Source organism: Candoia aspera, chromosome 2 (genome assembly GCF_035149785.1).
Source record: "Candoia aspera isolate rCanAsp1 chromosome 2, rCanAsp1.hap2, whole genome shotgun sequence".
Classification (NCBI taxonomy): domain Eukaryota; kingdom Metazoa; phylum Chordata; class Lepidosauria; order Squamata; family Boidae; genus Candoia; species Candoia aspera.
Window position 1 is genome coordinate 42481623 of NC_086154.1, and position 23677 is coordinate 42505299.

Genomic DNA, 23677 nt, shown 5'->3' on the forward strand with positions numbered 1-23677 from the left:
CATGGGGGGAAAAAATGCCACGTTCGTACAGGAGGCAGGAAGGACCAAATCACAATGTTTTTAATATGTACGTCCTGTGTACCTCAAACAGCCCATGTACATTCAGCACAGTATTGCATAAATCAAATTATTCACACAGAATCAGATGTATTGGATTATAATCCCCCTGATTCCCAGCCAGTCTGACCATGCTTAGTGGGACTTATGGATGTTAAGATCCAACATATCCAGAAGGTACCAGGTTGGGGAAAGTTGCTGTACAATAACTCTATTTCCAGCTGATTTACCTAAAAGAGGTGATATGTTTTAGTATGCACAGAAATGTGACCAAGTAGAGACAAAAATGCCGATTTAAGCAAAACTGTCCATGTGGACTGAATTAAATGTACTCTTCAAGGATTGCTTTTTCAAGTACAAGCCTCCAACTTTACCAGTTAAGTATCTGTTGTTTCTCTCTCTACAGCTTCCTTCCACAGGCGATCTCTGTCTCCCAAGCCATATCCTGACTTCTGCAGTAAAATTAATTTTACTGCTTATAAAAAGGAGACAGCTATTTCAGACAGAAAACATTACTTGATTGATGCAGTATAGCAATGTTCTACAGCAAAAGGCATTGTTCATGCTTAACTCAAGATATGTCTTCTGAGGATACTGTTTAAGGGCAAAGCAGGACCTCTGATCAATGCTCTGTTCAGTTTTCACAACCCAGTGCTCTCCCAGTGTGCCAGATTATAATTCCCATTATCACTCACAAGGGCTGTCATATTGGTACGAGGTGACAGGTTTTGGTAAAGCACATCTGGGGGGCACCTGTTGTAGAAGAACAATCTGTTCTCTTCTTAAACACCATCTGAGCTCAATCCAATTTTATATATAAGAATTTCATATATAAGCTAAGACTGCCCAACTCCATTAATCTTCCAGTCTTGGGTATCACCTACAACCATACAGTTCTAAGGGAGATCATTTCCCTCACCTGGATAAGGATCCACTAATTAAACTGAAGAGCTTGGATCTGGAGCATAGTTTGGTTAGGCCTACATAAACCAGGACACCACAACAACTCTTGCACATACCAATACATATTCATGTGGAAAAAGCCAAGGCAAATAATTAAATAATTGTTTTGGTCAAGATATTCTCACATAGACAAACCTGCACAGAAAAGTGGGCAATCCACTAAGCGTCACTCCAGTGCAAATCTATGGAATCTTGATGGGCTGTTTTGGAGAAAAAATGCAGTTCTCTGAAACGCCAGCTGCGAGGAGAAGGGTAGAAGGGGGGATGCAGTAGACTCTTGTTTCATAGAAAATTCTGCCTCACACCAAGTAACTGTTCACAATAAGACACTTCTGGCTCATATTCCCCTTTCCTCCATCAGTGAAGAAGAGACAGGTTTGAGGGAACTGTAACTGATCCCATTAAATGCACGCACGTTTTATTACATCTGCTATTTCCACAGACTCTCCCACCTCCTGACAAAAGGTCATAGTCCCAGTGCTTCCTAGAAACAAATGCTGTTTGGTTAAGGAGCAGGAGGCAGGATAATAGTAGGTTCTGTCTGATAAAACAGAGGAATGAGAGAGAGAGAGAACTATGCCTGCTGAGGAAACAAAAACAAAAAAACGGGCACAGGCGAAACTGCAAGCATCTCCTATCTATGTCTGTTGGTTGACAGCAGAAATGAGGAGGGAAGGGCATGTTTCTGGTCAACAGCCTCATTGGATATGTAAATAAGAAGGGATGGTGTAATTGAAGAGCAAATAATCCATCTTGTATAAATTAAATAATCTTTTTTGGTAGAAGGGGCTGATATTCTTGAAGAACTTTGCTGTCAGGTTATTGTTGGTTCTGGTGGTCTTGGAAGAGGATGGGAACTTGATGCCTGCATCAGCCCCAACCAGTTCCAAGATATAGTTGGCATCATCAGCCAAGGTCTCATACTTGCCAATGATATCATAGTGGACAATGCATGGATGGCAAAGGGAGTGCACTCGCTCCCAATGCTCATTGAAAGGCTCTTCGCGCTGGGTCTTTGGATCCAACAAATAGTACACGAACTCCTCAAAACGCACATCATGGCCACGTTCCAGGGCCTCACTGGTAGGGTCCTGACGATGCCGTCGGATGATCTTGGTCCCATATCGTTTATGGAATGCCGTGTTGTAGCTACGGGTGAATTTGTTCCGGTAGGCTGAGACCAGCCGTTCAAGAGGCTCCCGTACAAACATGAATTTGAGGTAGTTGCGCAAACGGTAGTTGATCTCAGGAGTGCTGTACTCAACGAGGGCGTGCAGGTTGGTTGGTACATGAGCTTCATGTGCTGGGATTTCCAGTGGGTCCTGATATTTGCCCTGCCCTGTCAAGACCATCATGACTCTCTTCCAATTAGTGCAAGCCACCTTGGGGACATAGCAGTACAGCAGCCCATGAACATCATCAACCACCAGGTGCCGCAAGTCATCTGGAGTCAGGAGGCGCCGCTTGCGGGTGTAACGATGGCACATGTTGTTTAGCAGTTCCCTCCTGTGCTGATGAACTGCCTTCAGGGAGGATTGTTCAAACTGAGGAGACATAAGGCAGGAGGAAGGGGGAACAGGAGTCACCACGTGCCGTCTGCCAAGCCCCTCTCATAAGATCCCAATATCCCCCCTCCATGCACAGGAGCTGGTGCCTGTGGACACCTTTAAGATTCATAAGTTGTCTTATCACTGGTTATAATTACTCCTTCAAGTGATGCACTCACCCTTTAATGGTGGCGATTTAAAAGTTAACAGAAAGTAAAACTGGGTAAACTAGGGGGTCTTTCAGGTTGAACAGGACTGCAACCTCAGAACTCCCAGCTAGGAAGTCAAAATCTAAGATATGGAGCACCACACAATCTATAGGTCATCAGACTGGGAAGGACTGGTATAGAGAGGAGGTTATTTATCCAAACTTCCCATTCTGGGTCTCATTTTCAGTCTTAGAAATGGCTGTTAAGGAGCAGTTGACTTTGGTAGAGAAAGGGAAAGGTAAGGGCCGCAATGTGCTCCATTTTATTTTAAACTTCGTTGCTTTTGTGACTGATATTTCAGTTGAATGTATGTGTCTACATTGAGGAGAACGGTATAAATCCAAAATTTATCTATGAATCAAAATGTAGAATCGGAATGAAAATACTCCCCTACTGCTTGTTATCAGCTCTTTCAAGGCTTCTGAGTAACACTGGTGTCTCCTCTAAGTGAAGGACTCAGTTGCCTCTTTCTTTTCCCTGATCATCTCTTATTTTGTTTTAATGATAAAGAATGATAGAAATGAACAGGGCTAAAGTGCACTAATTTAGCATGATAGAGCATCAAATGCCTACATCAAATGTCCAGCTGAGTGCTCTTAGCAGAGCAAAATGCTCTTGGAAACCAAGTGCTATGAATGTAGGCCTATCTGCATGATCACCAACTGCCCTTGGCTATTCAAAATTTCCCTCCTTCCCATAATTGGAGACCTTTTCCAGGAGAACCATCTGCTACAAAAGGGCACCTCAAGCTACCTGGGATTGGAGCTTGGCTCCTGAAGGTGTGACTCCCAACAAATTCAGGAAATAATTTTTTTTCTTGGGGTTTATTCTTGATTTCCTGTAACTTCTGGCTAATGGATTTTTTTTTTTAAATTCTTCCCTATCTCTCTGGCATTTTGTAGCACTTCACCTGATGAAAGGTTCAGGAAAATTCCCAAAACTTCCATGTCCTTTTGCAGCATTTTGGATCTAGGAATGATACTATCCATGTATGGATTTTGGATATCTTTATAACTTTCTTTTAGAAACATAAAGTGGCATATGTTTAAAAGGGGAAAAGTCTTTTTCCTTCCTCCTAATTACAGTTAAAACAAAGTGCTTATTTGCAGTTGGACTAAATATATAAAGCTCTCATTTCAGCAAGCTGTTTATACCGCCTCTGCTATATTCAGAAAGAGAGACAGACGAGCACATTTATTATGCCATAAACTTCACTTCATCAGATGCACACAAGCTTAGCTCTGGGTAGGAGGCACATTTAGAATGCTGAGCACACGTGACAGGCACTCTCTCATTCACTGACTTGGGATGGGGGGCGTTCCTTTTATAAGACAATGGCTGCAGCCAATCACAAAATAGCTTTTCACTGGAAGACAAACAGGTAAGATTTCCCTGCCAGCCCCAAAATCTCCAGAATGCCCCCTCCCACTCCATTCTCCCACCTCACCCTTTCCCACCCCTAAAAGCAGATGAGTACACTTATAACCAAAGGACTGGGATATTTTATTTTATTTTTTCAGATGACCTGTAGGGGCTTTTCAACAGCATGGCTGGAAGTAAAGATTATGCTAGAGCTTGGTTCACTGCTTTGCAACCCCCTGATTTAATCATTGCTTCTCATTAAAAGAATCTTAAAAAGGAAGGCAGGTGGGGTAGGGAGATGGGCCGGTATCCACAGAGGTGTCAGAAGGACCACTTTGCCTAACCGTGATTTATCTCATGATTATGTATTTCAGTCTTAAAAAGTCATAGAATCTTACTGTCTTTACTGTTCCTTCATTTCCCCCATATTTTACTGCTTTTACTGCTTTTTAGATACTAAATACAACACATTCCTGCTTTTCAAGTCATTTCATGGTGACTTCATGGAGAGGCCCGTGTAGTTTTCTTGGCAGCAGTATGGAAGCGGCTTGCTATCTCTTTCTTCCAGGAAGTTTTTTTCAGCTTCCCAGTATATCTTTACTGCCCTGGGAGTTCCTGGTGGTCTCCCATCCAAGTGTTAACCAGGTCCTACCCTGCGTGCTTTTTTCAAAATCAGTCAAGCTGGCCCACCTTCTATGCTATTGCACAAAAAGTTTACTTGAAGTTCTCTTTGTACTGCCATTGCTCAATGAACCCTGAAGATCGATACAAGATATTGCAGTTCGTTATTCAATGATGCTGATACTTCATTTTACATCAGGCCAGGATTCCCAGCTTTCATGATGGAACTCCTATTAGGCAGGATTCACGTCAAACTACTGAAAGAGCTCTCCACAAACAGTTCATAATAGGAACCTCTGGAGGACTTATGGAGGCTCTCACTACAGCACAATATGCCTTTCTGTTTGAAGGAGGCTGCAGCATCCAGCAGATTTTTCCTTTTTAATCTGGCAGTTGAGGATTCCTAACAGGGCTAGCCACTATCATAGTCAAGAGCACCTCTTTTCTCATATCCCAGTTTCTCCCTCAGCTATTGGCATCTGCTCTTCCAAACAAGCCTTTATCCCACTTGTCAGATAAGAGCAATGAGGCCCCCTCTCTTTATTAATACCCATCTCAGCCTTGGTTGTTCTTGGCTATGCTGCCAATAGATTCTAGGGCAGGATGAGACCAAGACTGGCAGACAATGATTTGACAGAGAAGCCAGAAAACTGTCGAGCCAATATGCAGCCAGAACAGCAAATGTATACTGCATTTATGACTGGCTTGTGGGACGTTTACGAAAAGAACTGCACAATTGTGTGGCAACTAGGGGGTGGGGAGGAGGATCATGTTTTCTGCATGCAAAGAGCATTCTTCAACTATTGCCTGTCCTCTTCTTTCACATACAAGCACTTAGCCTTTTCAAGTCCACTTACCTGCTCACCCTTGTAAAGAGTCTGAAGTGGACTTCGACTGGCTTTCCCATGCCAGCTCATCCTCAATATCCTGTCTTCTGCAGCTGGAAAGGAAAGAGAAGAGACGGGGGGGCGGGGGGGGAGAGATTTAAAAACACATGGGACAGATTCTGTATTTAATGGAAAATGCAATGGATCAGATCAGACTTAGTCATACTTAGAGAGGATTACAAAAATTAAGGGTGGGCATAGAGTTCTTTTAAATTAGGCTATTGTTGCACAACCACCCTATCCTTATGATGGAACTTTACCAAATAACTAAATGACATCATCTGCCATTTGTGACTGTCCTATTTTCCTCTTCAAAGAAGTATTAGGAAAAAAGGGGAGAAAGACGGAATAGCTGCACAGTATCTTTAGATTGCTGATACTAAGAAAAATCCAACAGGAAGCATTCTCAAATAGGACTTGGTTAAACTGAATGCTTAGATGTGCAGTTTGAGAATCAGCTGATCTAATAATAGGATTATCTCACTTACTTGATGTCTTATTTCTCTCCCAAAATTAAATATAAAGAATAGTTAGGCTTTGCTAAATTTGCTTTTTTTTTATTTTTCAGCTTTTATTTACAAGACTCAAAGGCTGCCTGACTCCAGAATGACTCTGGGCAGACTTCTGGAGGAAGAAATGATGGATTGAAGACTGTTCTGCAAAAAGCAGAGCCAATGACTGTGGCAGAACGAAAAGCTGGTGGGTAGACCAGTTCTTCGATAGTTCCTCTCTGGACAGGGAGGACTTGAGATTGCCCACAAGCGCTCCAAAGAGCTGTTCCTCGTGAGGAGACTGCAAGATAGCAATGTCTGGCAGGTTTAGAGCTCTGGGAGACGAAGGAGTAGCCATCTTGCTCAAACCACGGTTGGCGCCTTTGAAGGGACACTAAGTTCTCATACTTCCTTTTCTAATCACTTTCTGAAATTGCTGGTTAACTCCTTTGCAGCTATTAGAAACTTTGGATTTACGGGTTTGACAGCACTGGGTGAGTTTCCTTTAATCCTTATCAAAAGAAAGTTTTAATGACAAGTTTAAGAACTTAAAACAATTTTGGGGGGGAATATACAGCAAAAGGGCGATTAAAACTTTGATTTTAGAAAGTTACAAACAGACTATTGGTCCAGATAAATTTGAAATAAGATTTTGGAATTAATTATGAAGAATCCTTCCCATGGGAAAATACTTTTGTTTTGAATGTTTAAAAAACAACAACATAAGGTTTAAAAAATTGAACACTAGAAGGAACTAAAAATTACAATTAAAGAACACATAAACTCAACTTACAATTATAGAATGAAGCAAAATATTGTAACATTGGACATTTTGAAGAATATTGTGAGAAGGGACAAAGAAAAAATGAAAAGAAATCAAGTTCTAAGACATTATTTGAAGGGTCTAAAGATTAAGATTGTTAGAAGTAAAAGGAAGGAATATAAAGTTGGTTTATTTGATGAAGGTTAAAATAGATATGTTGTTACCTTTGGTAACCCTTAATGGACTTTTGCTGACACCAGGATTGAAATGACGATGTTTTATAGTTTTGTTTATAGAGAAGAGATGGGATATGGGAAGAAGAGATCATTTGTTGTATTTTAAGAGAAGGTGGTAAGTTACTAAAATTGTTTATACTTGTTGTGATGAAGGGGGAAATAACTTCTTTATATATTTCTTTTCTTTTTCTTTACTATATTTTTACTTTTCTTTCTTTTCTATTTCTATTTCTCTTTTTTCCTTTTTTTCTTCTTTTCTGTACCTTGTACTTTTTATTTTTCTACCTTTATATTTAGTTTGTATTAGCTTTTATTGTTGTAATTATAATCGTTAATAAAATTACTATAAAAACAAAAACAAAACAACTCTTAGTGGCTTGCACCGAAATAGGAAATAAGAAAAAGAAAACAGCATAAAGAAATCCCATGTATCCCGACAAACTCCCAGTAACAGAAAATGTAACCAATAGGGTTTCCCATCCATCCTACCCTAAGACCTGCATCAACAGCCAAGCGTTAAAAAAATGCCCAGAACTTTATTAGAGTGGGAGCCCCATGGGCATCGTTTCAGAGGGCATGTGCTGTGAGGCAGAAGGTATGCTTCCTGGGTCCCAATAGATAGCACTGCTTGATCAATGGGGCTCGAACTTCACCAATTCTGCCCAAAGTTACTGGATGGGCAGAAACCATGGGAGATAGGTGGTCCCTCAGATAACCTGGCCTTATGCCATGAATGGCTTTATAGGTGATAACTAGCGCCTCGAATTGCACCCAGAGGTTAACTGGCAACCAGTGCAGTTTGTGGAGCAGTAGTGTCACACGGGCATACCAAGGCATGTCCAACACCGCCCAGACTGCTGCATTCAAGGTCACTGTAGTTTCCAAGCAGTCTTCAAGGGCAGCACCATGTACAGTACATTGCAACAGTCCAACCATGAGGTGACTAGGGAATGATCATCTGGAGGGCCTCCCAATCTAGGAAGAGGCACAGATGTAGCTGGGCAAAGGCCTTCTTGGTCACATCTGCTGCTGTGAGTCCAAGATGACCCTCAGATTGTGCCCAGTCTTGAATGGGGAAATGCACCCTATTGAAGACTAAGGATAGAAAGTACCCAGATCTGGTGGGGAGGCAAGAAGCCACAGCTACTCCACCCTATCAGGATTGAACCTAAGTCTGTTCTCCCCCATCAGATCCACCCAGCCTCCAGACACTGGACAGGACTTTGATGGCATCACTTGACTGGCCCAGGGTTGAGATGTACCACTGGGCACAATCCATGGTTTGATACCAGACTGTGAACTGATAGATGACTTCCTGCAATAGTTTCATGTAAAAGGAGGGGAGAGCCCTGAGGCTCTGATGAGGGGCTAAAGGTGCGACCTCTTCCCCCCTGCCAACACTGACTGGAACTGGCCACCAAGAAAGGAGCACAGCCACCATAGCATGGTGCACTCAACTCCCAAACCCTGCAGAAGGTTTGGGAGGATACCATGATCGACAGTATTGAAAGCCACTGAGAGATCAAGGAGCACAAAGATCCCAGCTCCAGCAAAGGTCATCAGCAAGTATGACCAATGCTGTCTCTGTATTGAACAGGTATGAGGGCTGTGCAAATCTTTAAAGGGTTTACTCTACTAGAAGATCCAAACAATGAATCACCCTTCCAAATTATTTGAATTAATTTGAGGCATCAAAGTAAATTAAATTAGGTAACTCTGAATCACTTCAGACAGTTCTGAAGCTGCTTTGGACGCTTAATAAATTTTATGGCTTAGTCTCAAATATCACTGCAGCTTTTATTCCATATATAGACAAAACCAGGAGGGAGGGGTTAGATGGTGCAATGGGCTCTCTATGGTACAATGGTTATATGGTGCAATAGTGCAATGGACATGAGCAGCTGACCAATGAATCCTGGAAACTCTGCGTATCAGAACACTTGGGAACACTGTTTGTGTCTCACTTTTGTTACAATTTGTCTGGGCAGGTTTGCTTAAAGCAGTAGATTCAGATTTATTCTGTTCTACTTGAAAAATTTGGTCTCTTCTTTCTTGTGTGATCCTTTACCTTTCCCCAAATCTATAATTTTATCTTTAACTTGCTTTAATTCTTAGTCCATATGTCTGACTTCCAGCTGAGGCACTCTTAGTCTCTGTATTCAGTCTGCATCCAAAAAAACTATCAAAAAACCAAAAACCTTGGGATTTTTTTCTGCTATTTATCTGTCTCTGTCTTTTTCTGCATGAACCTAAGTGTGCTTGCTGTTACACAGTGTAATACAATGTACTTCCTAGCGTGGTGTTATATATGCAGAGTAATTTAAAAGTCTGAGAAGTGTATGGTAGTGTTGTACAAGGAACACATAACCTATTCACAAATTCCCTTGCCAATAAGCCACACCAACAGCTTTAAAAGCCAAGTGGACAGAGGATGCTGATATTTACTAGGAGTTTATTTTTTAAAACAGATGTTTTAACATTGTTCTTTAATCTTTAGTTGAAGTATAATACTTTCTGAATTAGTTCAGCACAACTCTATAGGGTCTATGCTGGACAATTCAGAGGTTCCTCTGCTGTCCTTTCTTTATTCTTGCTGTTCTCCCAATACCTTTTTTAAGACAGGGATATTTCAAAAATGTATGTATGGCTGAAACTCTTCATGCTTATTATAACCATTCAACAAGTGGCAACTTCCAGTAATAATTGCCCAACCCAGTGCGTTGTGCTTACAACTAAGTGATGCTGTTGTGCAATGTCTTGATAAGAGTCTGTTCAAACCATAAGAAACCATCTGATACCTTTGAGTCCCAATTTGAAGTTGGGGACCTGCTGTGTCAATGGCTTGCTTTTGGAAAGAGAAATCTGTCAAGGCAGTTCCACCAAAAAGATTTTAACCATTACTCCTGCAATTGCTATGAGGATAGGGTCTCTCACTAAAAAAATTGTAATGCATCCGTTTTAGTCTTTTACCATGCACACGTTGATATCTGTTATCCATTGTAGAGTCTGTGGTATATATCCAAGACTATGTCCCCTTTCCTTGTGAACACTGTGATAATAATAGAACCACTGTATCTAGGCTGCAAAAATCTGTATGATTGTCAAATGAAAGCCAAGATCTAATTTCCAACCATCCAGATTTTTGCAGGTCAGGTCTGATGGCTCTGATACAACACATTAGAATGGAATTGGCCCTCATATATCTCTTCATAACTGCTCTCCAGAGCTGCTGCCTCTGTTGGCACCATATTTGTGAAGTACAAAGAGAGACTGTATGTCAAATTGATAGTGATAAAGGAGGGGTTCCTAAACCTTTTGCCATCACACTTCCCTTTAGTGTAATCTTAATGTAGACACCTCCCCTAAAACTCCAAACACCAAAATGAACACAAATGAACAATGAAAGCAATACAATGAAACTTTGGGAAAGGCAGCTTTATGGTAACAATGTACTAAAAGGTTCTTCACACCTCCCCTGGGCTCTGTCTGCACCTTCCCTCACCATTTGGGAAACCCTGTTATAAAGTCTATAGAGACCATTGATAGGCATCTGGAAAATGCAGCCTTCTAACTATAGCCTGTTAAAGAAAGAGGAAACAAAGAACAGCCATAAATACCACCCAAGTGCTTCCATCAGCTTCAGAGATCAGCAGAAAAGGAACTTAACCCAACCGCATAAACCAAAAAGTTAGCCTACCCTCCTACTTGCTTGTCACAGAAAAGTTGATGAGGCAAGCTCACTCAGCAAGAACCGTTATTTGGGCCAAGCAAATGCATAAGGCAGGCTGCTGCTAAAGGAACAGCAAGGGGTAGCTGATGCAACAAACCTGCAGGAAGTCGACTTTGGGGCTGGGGTTTAAGTGGTATGAACAGGCCTCTTCCCCATCTGGCTCTATCATAGTGAAGAAGGAAGTGGGGTGTTGCAAGCAACTGCCATCCTTGCCCACAAAATTACTGTTACCAAGATGCAAGTAAAAGCATTTCTGTGGCGTTCTCATAGGCATAGATGACCAAGGATTTTTTTAAAAAATCAGATTTATTTTTTCCTCTGTTTTCTCCTAGAGAGATGCCCAATTAACCATTTCATGGGGGGATCTGGCCCCATTAGACTCTGGGGAACCTCTGGTTCCAGATGAAGAATGTGGTCTTTATTTGTCAGGACCAGCTCTGGCCCAAGGCATTTCCCCTTGTCTATGCCTTTTCTAGCCATTATCATCAAAGGAAAATGCCTCTAATGGAGAGTCAGGAGGAGCTGCAAAAGCAGCTGTTCCTTTCTCCTCCAAGGATAGAAAGGCAGAACGTTCACCAGAATTCAGCTGGACATGCAAAATGTCTATGAAAGCTCATAAAGGAGCATCTTGGCTAGACAGTATAGTCTATATAGCCATCACATCCATTTGCACCGACAACTTAGATGAAGAGGTGAAGAATACCTATCCAATTTGTAGATAGCTGAAATACAGAGAATATGCATTAAAAATAATCTTGATTCTTTAGAAAACTGAGTTGAAACTAACATAACAAGATTTAACAAGAGACATAAGCAAAGTTCTTCACTTAAACAAGACATCAAATACAAGTACAAGATGAGAGCTGCCTACCTTGGTCATTGTACTTGTGCACAAGTTAGCAGGATATAGGTAGTCCTCATTTAGTGACCACAACAGGGACCAGCAACTTGGTCATTAAGTGAACTGGTCACTAAGTGAAACCATGACTGTGCTTATGGTCTTACAAAGCTATCCTTTGCTTTACAGACCTGCAAAGTTCATAAATACAAGGATTGGCTGTAAAGTTACTTTTTCATCACCATTGTAACTGCAAATGGTCACTAAACAAAGCAGTCGATAAACAAGGACTACCTGTAGTCGCAGAAGGCAAACCAATCAAGAATCAGGAATGATGTGTGGCTGCCAAAGAGGCCATTGGATTTTAGGCTAATCAATAGTTGATCAGACTCCTCCTGGAATGTGCACCGCATTTCAAGAATGATTCAAATTGGAACAACTTATTAGAAAGGGTAATGAGAATGACCAGGGAACTAGAAATTGTCCTATGAAGAAAGACTGAAAGAGTTGGGCATGTTTAGCCTTGAGAAGATGGGGGTGTGGGTAGGGGAGAAATATGGTCGCCCTTTTCAAATACCCAAAAGGATGTCATATAGAATAAGGTCATGACCTGTTCTCTCTCATTTCAGGATGCAAGGACACAAAATCATTAATTTATGTTATAGGGAACCAGATTCTACCTAAATGTTAGAAAAAAAGTATTAACAATAAGAGCTGCTTGGCAGTGAAGCCAGTTTTTCAAAGAGAGGGCAGGCCCCCTTTCACTGGGTATGTTCCAGCACATGCTATAGAAAGTCACCCACTAGAGAAATTTTAATTGGGATTCCTGCAGCAAGCTAATCTTGATGCTTAAATAGCACTTCCCAACCCTATGATTCCAAACATACATTTTGGAACCAGCCCTGAGCAATTTTCAACATGCAAAGACAAGGAAGAATGAATTAACCAACTTTCCTTTGAAATAATCTTAATTTAGCACAACTGCTATTTTAACATGGGTTCCACCCAAATAGGCACTCTCCAGATTTGTTGGACTTGCAACTCTAAATTCTCAACCAGTATGTTTAGGAGGAGAAAACATCATTTTTCCATATAGACTTTATTTCTAAATATATTCTAAATGCTAGCAATGTTAAAATCCCAAAATGTTTAAATATATAGCTGTGAAATACTTAACTGAATTTTCTGTAAATTGAAACTGTGTGTTTGATCAAGGGACTTTTCAGGAGAGGCATTGGAATCCATAATGCTGACTCCTTCAATCAACATAATCTTAACTATATCTAGTAAAGTAGTATTTTTATTTAGAATAAAAGAGCAGAATACCACATGCAATACAAATATTGAATGATACAATTATTCTGGACCCGAACGATTCATACAATTCAAATGTCAGCTACATTTGCTAATTTGAAGTGGAAGTTATGGCCTTTTTAAAAAAAAAATGTCCCTACATTATCTGCTATAAATGTCATTCAAAACAGCCAATCAGTACTGAATTTTGAGTGCCCTTTGAGTCTTGAGGTGACAAAGGTAGATATGGGAGTTTTTGCATATAAAGCATGTGCTCTATCACTGAGCTATGCTCTTGCCCCCTAAACCCTAGGACATTTAATGCCATATTGGAAAAGGACATTAGGGGGCACACTAAAGCTTTTTGGAGACCAAATGTAATGCACACATTTTCTTCCCATATACATAAATATAGATATTCTGGCAATGAATATTGAGATTATAGCCATCAGTACATCAGGATTCTCCATCACTACAAGTTTCCCAAGATTTAAATCTCTTGGCTGAAAATCATCCAACTTTATGATGCATTGGGTGCTACCAGCCATAGTCTGTCCCTTATGTCTGTTCTGCTCATACCATTTCCTTTCAAACAACAAGCCCAATTTTGCAATGAAATGAGTTTAACGTAACAGAACAAAATTTAGGTTTCCCACTGTAATCCCAACTCTCCAGGCTAATCCTCTTTTTCCATCACATGATTGGATAAAAGCATCTATTCCCAACCACAACATGCTATCGTTTCCAGCCATCTGGTATCTTTCAGATGGGTTGAAGTGCAACATCCATCACTGACTGCAGGTTGGAGGAAAAAACACATTTCAGTATTGAGAACTAACCTGAACAAAACACTTGTAGCCAATTCACACATTACTCTTTTCTCATACCCCATGTAAGAAAATTTATAATCAGTATTTGTACAGCACAAAATATAGGAAGGTTCTCAATCTGGGTCAAACACTGAGGTCAATCACCAACAGGAACAGGCACTGTCTTTCAATCATTCTAATAGCCCTACTTCTCTCTAGAGCAGTGTTTTTCAAACTTGGCAACTTTTGTAAAATGAATGAAATTGTGTGGATATAGCATGCTTTCTGGGTACAATATATTGGAAAAAAAGAAGTTTAATAAAACAACTAAGTAGTTGCTATTGCACAATAGCCTAGGCTGCTTTAGCTGCTTTCATTTTTTTTTTCCATGAATGATGGACAGCTTTGCTTGTTCACCACTCCTGCCATCAATCTTGCATACAGGACTCAGAGAAAAGAAAACTGTTCCAGACTGAAGTAATATTCTATTAATCAGCAGTGCTATCATTCCCTAACAATTGGACAGCAATAATCACTTTAAATCGAGGTCTTGAAATGGGCTGTCAGTTGGTTCCCATCATTCTCTTTCAAGAATAGGAAGAAAATCAATCTGAAGCTAAGCCTGATGAGTTATTAATCTGACTGAATGGTATAAAGGACAAAGAATGAATGTTATCTGGTAGCCTTTGAGAGCCTGAATTTAGAAAAGAGTTTTGCTGCTATTAGCTACCTGAAATCAGATATTCTGAGATAGCTTCAGCACTTGGGCCCAGAGTTAATGCCTCTCTAATCTTTTCCCTTATTATTATTATTATTATTATTATTATTTTCTGACTCAGCACTGTGAGTAGTTCTAGGCAGATGGATCTGGCCACCCTTTAACTTTTCGACAAAATTCCAATATTATATTTGGCACCGGTATTATCTGATGAAGAGATAGAAATCCAAGTTTTCAATCAAGTTCTCTCCCTGCTTCTTAGTGGAGAATCAGTCACAGCTGTTATCTGGTCTTTTCCTCACCAACCCAAGTTTCCAACTTCTTCTTTCTCCTTTCCAACTAAGCATGAGAAGGGCAAGGAAGTAGGCCAAGAGAATTGCACAACATGGGTCAATCATGACTGAATCTTTCCTTTCTATGGAATTAACAGATGATTAAGACTAGATTCATCTCAAGAGATGGAAGTATACAGATAGAAATAATGTCCGCTGTTCCGTAATCAGCACTTCATTCACTGGGCACATCAGGAAATGAGATATGAGATATGCCACCTTCTGTGAAAACATTTAAGCATGTGGGACAGATAATAAACTCAAGATCTAAATTTTAATTTCCACTACTTTATTTAAAAGCATCAATTTTAACTGGACTATCATAATGTTTATAATAAACCCTAACTCTAAGCCAAAGAGCTACAAAATGAAAAGTGTTCACCCATCTGTAGCATGTACAAAATGTTAATCTCTCCAGCTACTACATTCAGCCACCTCCTTCAGTTTTGGTTGTATCTATACAAGATATAAAAAGATGTTGAAGATTATACAGCTGCTTTAAAAGCAGAAATTATAGCTCTGGTCAATAATTACCCAGAGGTGGAGATCTTGAACAGTGACCCAAATTATTTCTTTCTCCTTATTACAGTACACCATTGCTGTTTTTAGGAAGAGTGTTACTTTGAAGAGGAAAACTGCATTTACTGGTTGTTTGCCTTTATGCCTTAGCTGGAGTTAGCCTTTTTGAATGCATGACAATCAACACAAAATGGAAAGAGAGAACATGGCCTTCTCTCTTGGAGTTATGTCATTATAAGAAACATCCTTAATAAATTGTTGCATTTTGCCTCTGAGGAATGCATGGCCATTGGATTTCAAGCCAGACTATCATTAGCGTAAAGCAGTGTTTCTCAACCTCAGCAACTTTAAGGTGTGTGGACTTCAACTCCCAGAATTCCCTAGCCAGCATTGCTGCCTGGGGAATTCTGGGAGTTGAAGTCCACATACCTTAAAGTTGCTGAGGTTGAGAAACACTGCTTTAAATGGAAGGTGTGTGTTTTGTATGCAGACAGTTTCAGGTTCATTTCCCAGCATCACAAGGGGGGGATGAGAAAGAAATCCTAGAGAGCTGCTGCTGAGCAGCAGGCAAAATACTGAGCTAGATAAGCCAAGGAACAGATTTGCAGCTTCCTAAATTCTCTTTCACAGACACATCTCTTTGTACCATTATCCTATGAAGAGCACCACAGGTAAGTTCTTAATTAATACTAGTTGAGGAGTCAAAATGTCATGAACCAACATGGTATAGTAGAGCAAAGTTCAGCTCACTACTTGACTGATTTGCTAGTCTTTCAACCTAGTCTACTTCTCAGGATTATTTTTCTCCCCACTCGATGGGCAGAATTGTGTATATTGCCAACGTTTGGGTGGAAAATGAATTCAGTAGGCACTGCAGCCGATATAGTTTTTTTATATTTGCATTATAGGGAGACACGCAGAAAAGGTTCATTCAAGTGAAATTACAGAGTAATGCAGTTTAGAGATCACACTTAAATAACTTAAAAAGGAACTGTAGATGGCCATGTGCAACTGTGCTACTGTACACACAAGCTTTATCTTCTTCCTACCCCACTCTCTAATTTACAATCCCTGTATTACAAAAACAAATAATAATTTAGCGATCCTGGTTAGTTTTAAAGCATGTATTGATTGTGTGAAGTTTCATGTTTTAAGTCACTGAAATCCTAACACCCTCATGCCAACAGGAACAAAATTAAGCCAACCTCTAGGGCCCTACTGCATTTATGTGGGAATAAGCGGCATTCTGTGATAGAACGGGGTAACAGCTTAAAAATAAAAATAAAAAAGGAACTGTAACAACATACATTCTTGGGCTGTGATTATGAATTCTTAAAAAAAAAAAAGAATGGAATGGCAAGCTGCAGTAAACAGCGTCAGGTATTCTTCTGTCACAGCCCCCTTCAGTGGCTATTGCTCAGATGGTCTTTTTAGTGCCCACGTCGTTTTGGGATTTGGCTCAGCCCTAATTGCACCGTTGCTCAAGTTTAGAGGCATCCTTGGGAGGTCCTTCTGCACATTCCATAGAAGCAAGGAAGAAAAATCTGGCTGGGACCTCCTCCTCTTCCCCTGCATAGGCTGTGTATGAAAAGAAAACCTCACATTCAGTTCACAAATGGGCAACTCATAGGGAATTTATGGGACTGAAATATGATCTGGTTACTCAGAATTTCACACAGAAACAATGCAGTCTTCTGCAGGGAGCAGGGAAGCTGGTGAATTCGCTGAAAATAAGAAAAGGGCTTGACGTCCATGACTGGCAATTAGATCTCTTGATGGACAAAAGAATACATGAAAATCCAGGAGAACCATGCCAGCTGGGAATGTTTTGCTGTCTTTCAGTTCTGCTACCTAAAAAATATACTGCACAGGTCTGAATGGAAGAAATTCAGCTGCATTTTGGCAGTCAGTCCCTAATCTACGTTGCCCTTGAGGAGGATCTTTATTTTTACCTCTTGGTCTTCCCTTCCTGAAGATCCATCTGTCTCCAGACGGCAGGCATTTTCCTTTTCCAAGGGAGACTAGCGTGATTGTGGTCTGACAGCTAGCTGAAGTCTGAAAGGGCTGGAACAATTTACCTAGCAAACACCCCAGGCGTAATAGCTGCAATGGGAGACATGCAAAAACCTGAACTGGCCCAGTTTGTTTGCTTGAGAGGCACTGTAAAAAAAATGGGCACAAACAAAAGGAACCTGAAATCTATGGGGCAAGAAAACTGCTTTGGATTCAGCTTTCTGGCTGAATGGATAAAATATTTACTGAGTTGAAGTTCTTGTCTTCCCTATTATATCAGGATTATGGGCACCAAGTCTTGCTGTGAATGACAATCTGAGGAAAAAAATAGGGGGTGTATGCAGAAGTGGTTGTGAGGAGTCATAGATGAGGGTTTTTCAAAGTGTATTCTATGCTGCAAGACCCTGATGAAGTTCCACAAGAGACTAAATCAGTGTTTTTCAAACTTGGCAACTTTCAGATGTGTTGATTTCAACTTCCAGAATTCCCCAGCCAGCATTCCTATTTCTAGAAAGAAACTGATTTAATTTTCACAATCATAGTCAAGACCACATCAATAATATAGATCCAGAACCCGATAGAAAATGTGCACAAATAGGTAATGTATATATTTATCAGAGAATAAGTATATGTATTAAGCATCTGTAGTATGATCTTCAATGGAAAGCAGCTCATAATGAAAGAGCATGTGATCCTGAAGAGATATAAACCCAGACTTTTCTAAGGGTTGGAAGAAACAGAAGATCACACTGGAGACATGGATAAGCTCGAGAGCTACAAATGGTATTCTTATTTTAGAAATGTAAGTGGAAAATGTGGTTAACTAGAAACTGTGGGCAAGCCAGCTGCTTCTTAAAAGAAACAGGGATGGCAAAGATTTTTTCCCCCTGAGATCCGCTGCTTTTTTTGGAAAATATTATGTGATGGCTCTATTTTGTTTTATTCATGTCTATTTTAATATACCAGGGGAAATACTTGCTTCTTTTCCTTGTTAAAAAAATGCTAAGGGTCTATGAGCATCAGCCTCACATCCTTGCAGCCATTTTACACTTTCAATTCTTGGGCCCAGCCTAGAGAAATCGAGTGATGTATGTCAGTGTGAAAATCAGTCCTGTCCACCCTTGCAAGTGAATAAGTCATCATATAAAAAGCCTAAATGATGTTTCATCTCAGGCATTTAACTGGCACTGTCCAGTTAAATGCCTCAGCTTTCTTGAAAAGAAATGCATCATGTGAGCCATACTGTACTTCTTGTATGGCTTGAGTGTGTCTAGCCCATTGGTTAGACACAAGCCCTGACACTTCGAAAAACACAGTAGTAATTCATATAATTCCATGTAAGAGTCCCTCTTTTGGGGGAGATAGGCAGTAATTAAATTTGAAATATATATAAGCAAGCAAGCAAGCAAGCAAGCAAGCAATGAACTTTTCCCTCTTCATTTTTCCAAGAAACACTAAACTGGCTGTGTTGCAATTTTCTATTTTTCTAAAGATTGATAAAAAAACCATCTTGGGGACAGGTACAGGGGAGACAAAGATGAAGAGCCTATGAACACAATGTTATGCTTGTGAATAAATATATAATATGCATTACATACAGCAACATTGTACAATTTAAGAGATTCATATGTTCTCTTTTCCTAGTATCTCTGTCTGGTGCATAGGATAATTACAAACTCTTCACAATGTTTATCATCTGTAAATTTTGGCAAATAAAAAGATTCAGTGCAGTTAAAAAAAGTCAACTGCATTTTATTTATTTGCAAGGCAAAAGGGGATGCAAGCAATTTTAATATTGGATGAATTATATGAAGGCAATAAATAAAGAAGCTTCTCTCTGAATTTAGAGACAGCTGTTCTGGCATGAGATAAACCCCCACTGAATAAACACAAATTCACTTCCAATTCAGAAGCCACTGAAGGTGTAGGCAATTGGATACAAAGGCTGCCCAAGTTTGAACCAGATGAATTAAAGTTTGAGTTGCACTGAGCAGCAGTATACATGCACCATTTCTCCTCAATCCATGAATTAGTCCAGTTTCTCCCTCACTCCCTCTTAAGCACATGTACATATGAATAATAAAGCAGCGTTTGGAATTAAAAGCTATATGTTGTTGACCATTATTATTAATCTATTTTCCTGTTAACTTTATTAAAAGGAAACAGTTACATAATACTCCATCAAAGCAACTCCTCTAGCTCATCCTGCCTCTTGCCAGCTCCCCCCAGTCTACAAATAGTTTGGCTCTTCTGAATTCCTGGAGATCCTACAGATGGTAAGAGATTTGCCAGAGCTACTTCTTTGCTTGTGCATCCCTGACATATTCCTCACCAAGCACACTTTTATAGATTGGATGACTCATTGGTTCATACTCTACTACTCAGGAAAGGGGAGTAAAATTCATTTGTGGGAAAGGGTATTAAATATTCATTAATAATTTATTTATTATTAAGGATTTATTAAGCATTACGTTTTTAAATGATTTTTTAATGGAAATAAGGGTAGGAAGTCCAACAGAAGAAGACTGTCTCTGAAAAGGGAAATGAAGGAGCTTGTAAAAGAAAGGAATGCTAATAATCTCTGAGCTACTCTAATCAACCATTGAAACACTACGGATAGTGCAGAATAGACCCACCCACTTTCTGACTGGGGAAACCCAGCACAGCAGAGTGTCCTCGAAACCATAGGAGCTAAGCTCGGTTGCCAGTTGGTTTTGGGCCCAATTCAAGGTGTTGGTTATGACCCACAAAGCCATTTGTGGCTCATGCACACACACACAGGTATGCACACACACTCACAGAGTAGTGTAGTGCCTGGTTGGACTGGCACCATGAAAACTTTGGTTCAAATCCTCACTCCTCTCTAAGACCAACAGAGATACTTAAATCAGCCAACACCTCACAGCCAAAAGAACAGAGGATAAGCTGGGAGAAGCATGAAATAAGAAATTAAATACAAATACATAAATTGAAAATAGATGTCTTCATCTATATAATACAGCAGAGGCCCCAGAAGAACCTTAGCAGATATATCTGTTTTCTATGGTGTTGCTATAAATAGATTATAGTTGTTGAGGTAATTGCTATTGGCTGACTGATAGTTTCAGCAGAAGTCATTTGCTGGATGTTAATACTGGACTCAATTAGGAGCTTGCTTTCTTGCTATTAGAAGTGGCCTCTAAATATTTTTTAAAATAAAATAAAGTAGTAGGTCTGGTACTGTACTGTGGTTTTAGGTGCAACTGGATAGAAGTAAGCACTACTGGAAGGACAAACTGTTAAGTCCACTGCTGAGAATGGGTAGCTGGGACTTGTAAGTTAAGCCAGCTAGTGGCCCAGGAAGAAGGAAGACATGTTTTTAGATGAAGAATAGGTTTAGGTCAGTCTCCCTCAAGTGGGTGCCCTCCAGATGTGTGGGACCACAATTTCTACTATTTCCACTGTTCTAGGATGGCCACAGGTTGCCACCCAGAGATATCTATGTTAATTGGAAGAGGGATCTGGAGTTCAACATGTCTGGAGGCACTGGGGTGGGCAAGCTTTATTAAAAAAGAAGTGCAGTGACCTCTTCCAGCCATTCATATTATATATGTGCTCTTCTTATATGAATAAAATCTCAAAAATGGTTAAGACTCTTATGGTCTGGACCTCAATCCAAAACAAAGTATTCATACTAGACCTTGATTTTTTGATAAAGCATGACAGACATAGTAAGATAAACAACTTAACTTAATAAGAAACCTTACTCAGTGCTTATTTTAATGCTCTGAATGGCAGCCAACCCACATACATGGGTGTACAATCCAGCTGTGGAGCTGTGGGTTGGTGTGCATGTACAGACACGCTGGCCAATCACATATGCAAATATCTCTGTTCCAGGAGTTTCCCAATTTTCCCTAGGTACCAATGCTCAAAGAAGCAAAATGGAGGATAGCATGGCATCTGTCATTCTATTACAAAGACATCGTTTTGAAAATAATCCTTTGAAACTGCATGGAACTTCTTCTGCTTGACCCAGAAACCAGAGCGGATACCCACTCAACTTTATCAAAAAGTGCCTCACCACCCAACCCACTACAACCCAACCAACCCAACCAATAGACGGTATGAAAAGGATAACACTTCCATACATCAGAAACATCTCAGAAACCACCAACAGACTGTTATAACCACATGGCATCACCGTAGCACATAAACCAACTAAAACTCTTCAAAACATATTAAGTAATCCAAAAGACCCAATAGCCCAAGAAGAAAAAACAGGAATTATCCACAACATACAGTGCAAGGATGGTAACAGCCACGATGTAGGACAGAAGACTAGCAGAGCGCCTCCACAAACACCAACTAGCAGTCAGAAGACACGATGAGAACTCCTTAATCTTACAACACATGGACAGACTCAACCATACTTTCAACTTCAACTGGGAAACTGTGAGCATCCTAAACCAAACCAAATCCAAAAACACCAGAGAAGTCTGCATGGCTGCATGCAGACAAAGCAGCCATCAACAGACACATAGAGGTAAACAACATTTACATACCATTCAAAAGAGACAGTAGAAAAGCCAAAAGACCAGTACACTCCCTTGCCTGCAATCAACACCCAGATATGCAAAAATCAACACTAGGATTAACACCAGATGAACCATCAAACAGCACAACACACCTTAACCAAGGAACTATTAACTCAGTCAGTCAACCAAGCAGCAAACAACAGCCCAATCAAGGAACTCCCAAGGAGAGAACAACACCCCCACCAACACAAGCAGGGCAAGCCGCCGTATATAAACTGAGAACAAGGCCCACTCCCTTCTCGCACTGAAAATGTTGCCTAGTCTGGCAATGAAACGTCTGCAAGAAAACAACAAGGCTCAGATAGTGCCAAGGACTCCACAAACCAGAGGACTTGCAGAATTATATGTCCTAAAAATATAACAAGTTTACCTGTCCTTTTTCTCATATTTGAAATATTAAGGAATCTATGACTCTGGATGTACACAGAGACCCCACCAAAACAGGAACCCTGTATGTAAGATATCAAAGATAAACTTGTTCGGACCTGGGAAACGGAGATAAACATTCCTTTTCTTGGAACAACTCCTATTGCTAATGTGGATACTTTTTTTTCCTCACAGAAGAGTATGTGTGAAATGAAAGAAGAAATGGGAAGCAGGGGAACCAGGTGGGAGGGGACAAAGAATACAGAAATCACAAAACACAATTTTTTTGTGAGTTTCTGTAGCAAGAATCCAAATATAGAAGAAAATGAATCTTGCACTCAGTACTGAAGCTCTGCACCGAGATCTCTCCAGAAGTACCTTTCATAAAGAGATCTATTCTGTCCTAGGGCCAAGTCTGATGCAGGAATAATTCAAATTATTCCTGGCAACACATATTTGGAGACTCAAGTCAGCTATATGAAGTATTCCTATGAGGAGACACAATGGCTGCTAAATTGTTAACAGAGACATTAGGAAGTAAAATACCAGCAGTAACAGCTATGTCACCTCAAGGCTTTCAGTTTCAGTGAACTTTTTAATATGGCTATTAAAGCTGAAACTCTTTCCCTTCTTCTCCACTGCTCTTAGGAACAGAAAACACATTGGATGAACCTCATTACAAATCTCATTTCAAATCTCTGCCCTTAATTTTGAATTTCCTGGCATATGAATCTTAATGTTAGGTTATAGCAAAGTTGAAAAAGCTTTTCCAAAGAAAGCATAGCAGTATGCAAATGTATGCCATGAAAAATAGCAAGCAACGTTATTTTACATTAAAACACTATTTATAAATATTGAAATCAAAACCAGCTTGCCACTTCTAAATATGCTTGCTTTAAGCATGATGTCATAGTTCAAAGTCAGTGAGCCTTCTTTTGAAAGAGTTCATTTTCTTTCTGTGATGTCTGACAATAGTCAACACTCACAGAAGAGGCTCAGGCAGACACCTCCCTAATTCACAGGGGTACAGCACAATCAGACTTGCAAGAGTCTGTTATTCTAGCCAATCTCAAAAAAAGTAGTTTTAGCCTTCCTGTGGCTGATTTCCTGGTCTGATCTACCCAGTGGGGCTGACATCAATCTTGCAAGTCTGATTGTGCTGTACCTCCTCCCCTTTCTTATACTCCTGTAAATGTCTATCTGAGCCTCTTCCAAATATTATCTGTCTGTTGTGGACTTAAGACATGGTTCACACCTTGTCGCTTTGGTAACAGAGCTTGCAAATTTCCATTAAGATCATTTTTCTTACTCTAACTCATGGCTCAATTGTAATCTTACTTGGACCA

General features: G+C 40.1%; 1 protein-coding gene across 1 annotated transcript in view; it reads right to left on the reverse strand.

The window, feature by feature from the left end:
• Positions 1-1284: 1284 nt before the first annotated feature.
• Positions 1285-23677, reverse strand: part of CHST13 (carbohydrate sulfotransferase 13) — a 55215-nt gene continuing 32822 nt past the window's right edge. Inside the window, exons 2-3 of the mRNA XM_063291686.1 lie at positions 5617-5699; positions 1285-2564 (exon numbers count right to left, since the gene is read on the reverse strand). Coding sequence (XP_063147756.1) covers positions 1719-2564; positions 5617-5699 — 929 coding nt within the window. The 3' untranslated portion in view covers positions 1285-1718. The remainder of the gene's footprint in view (positions 2565-5616; positions 5700-23677) is intronic.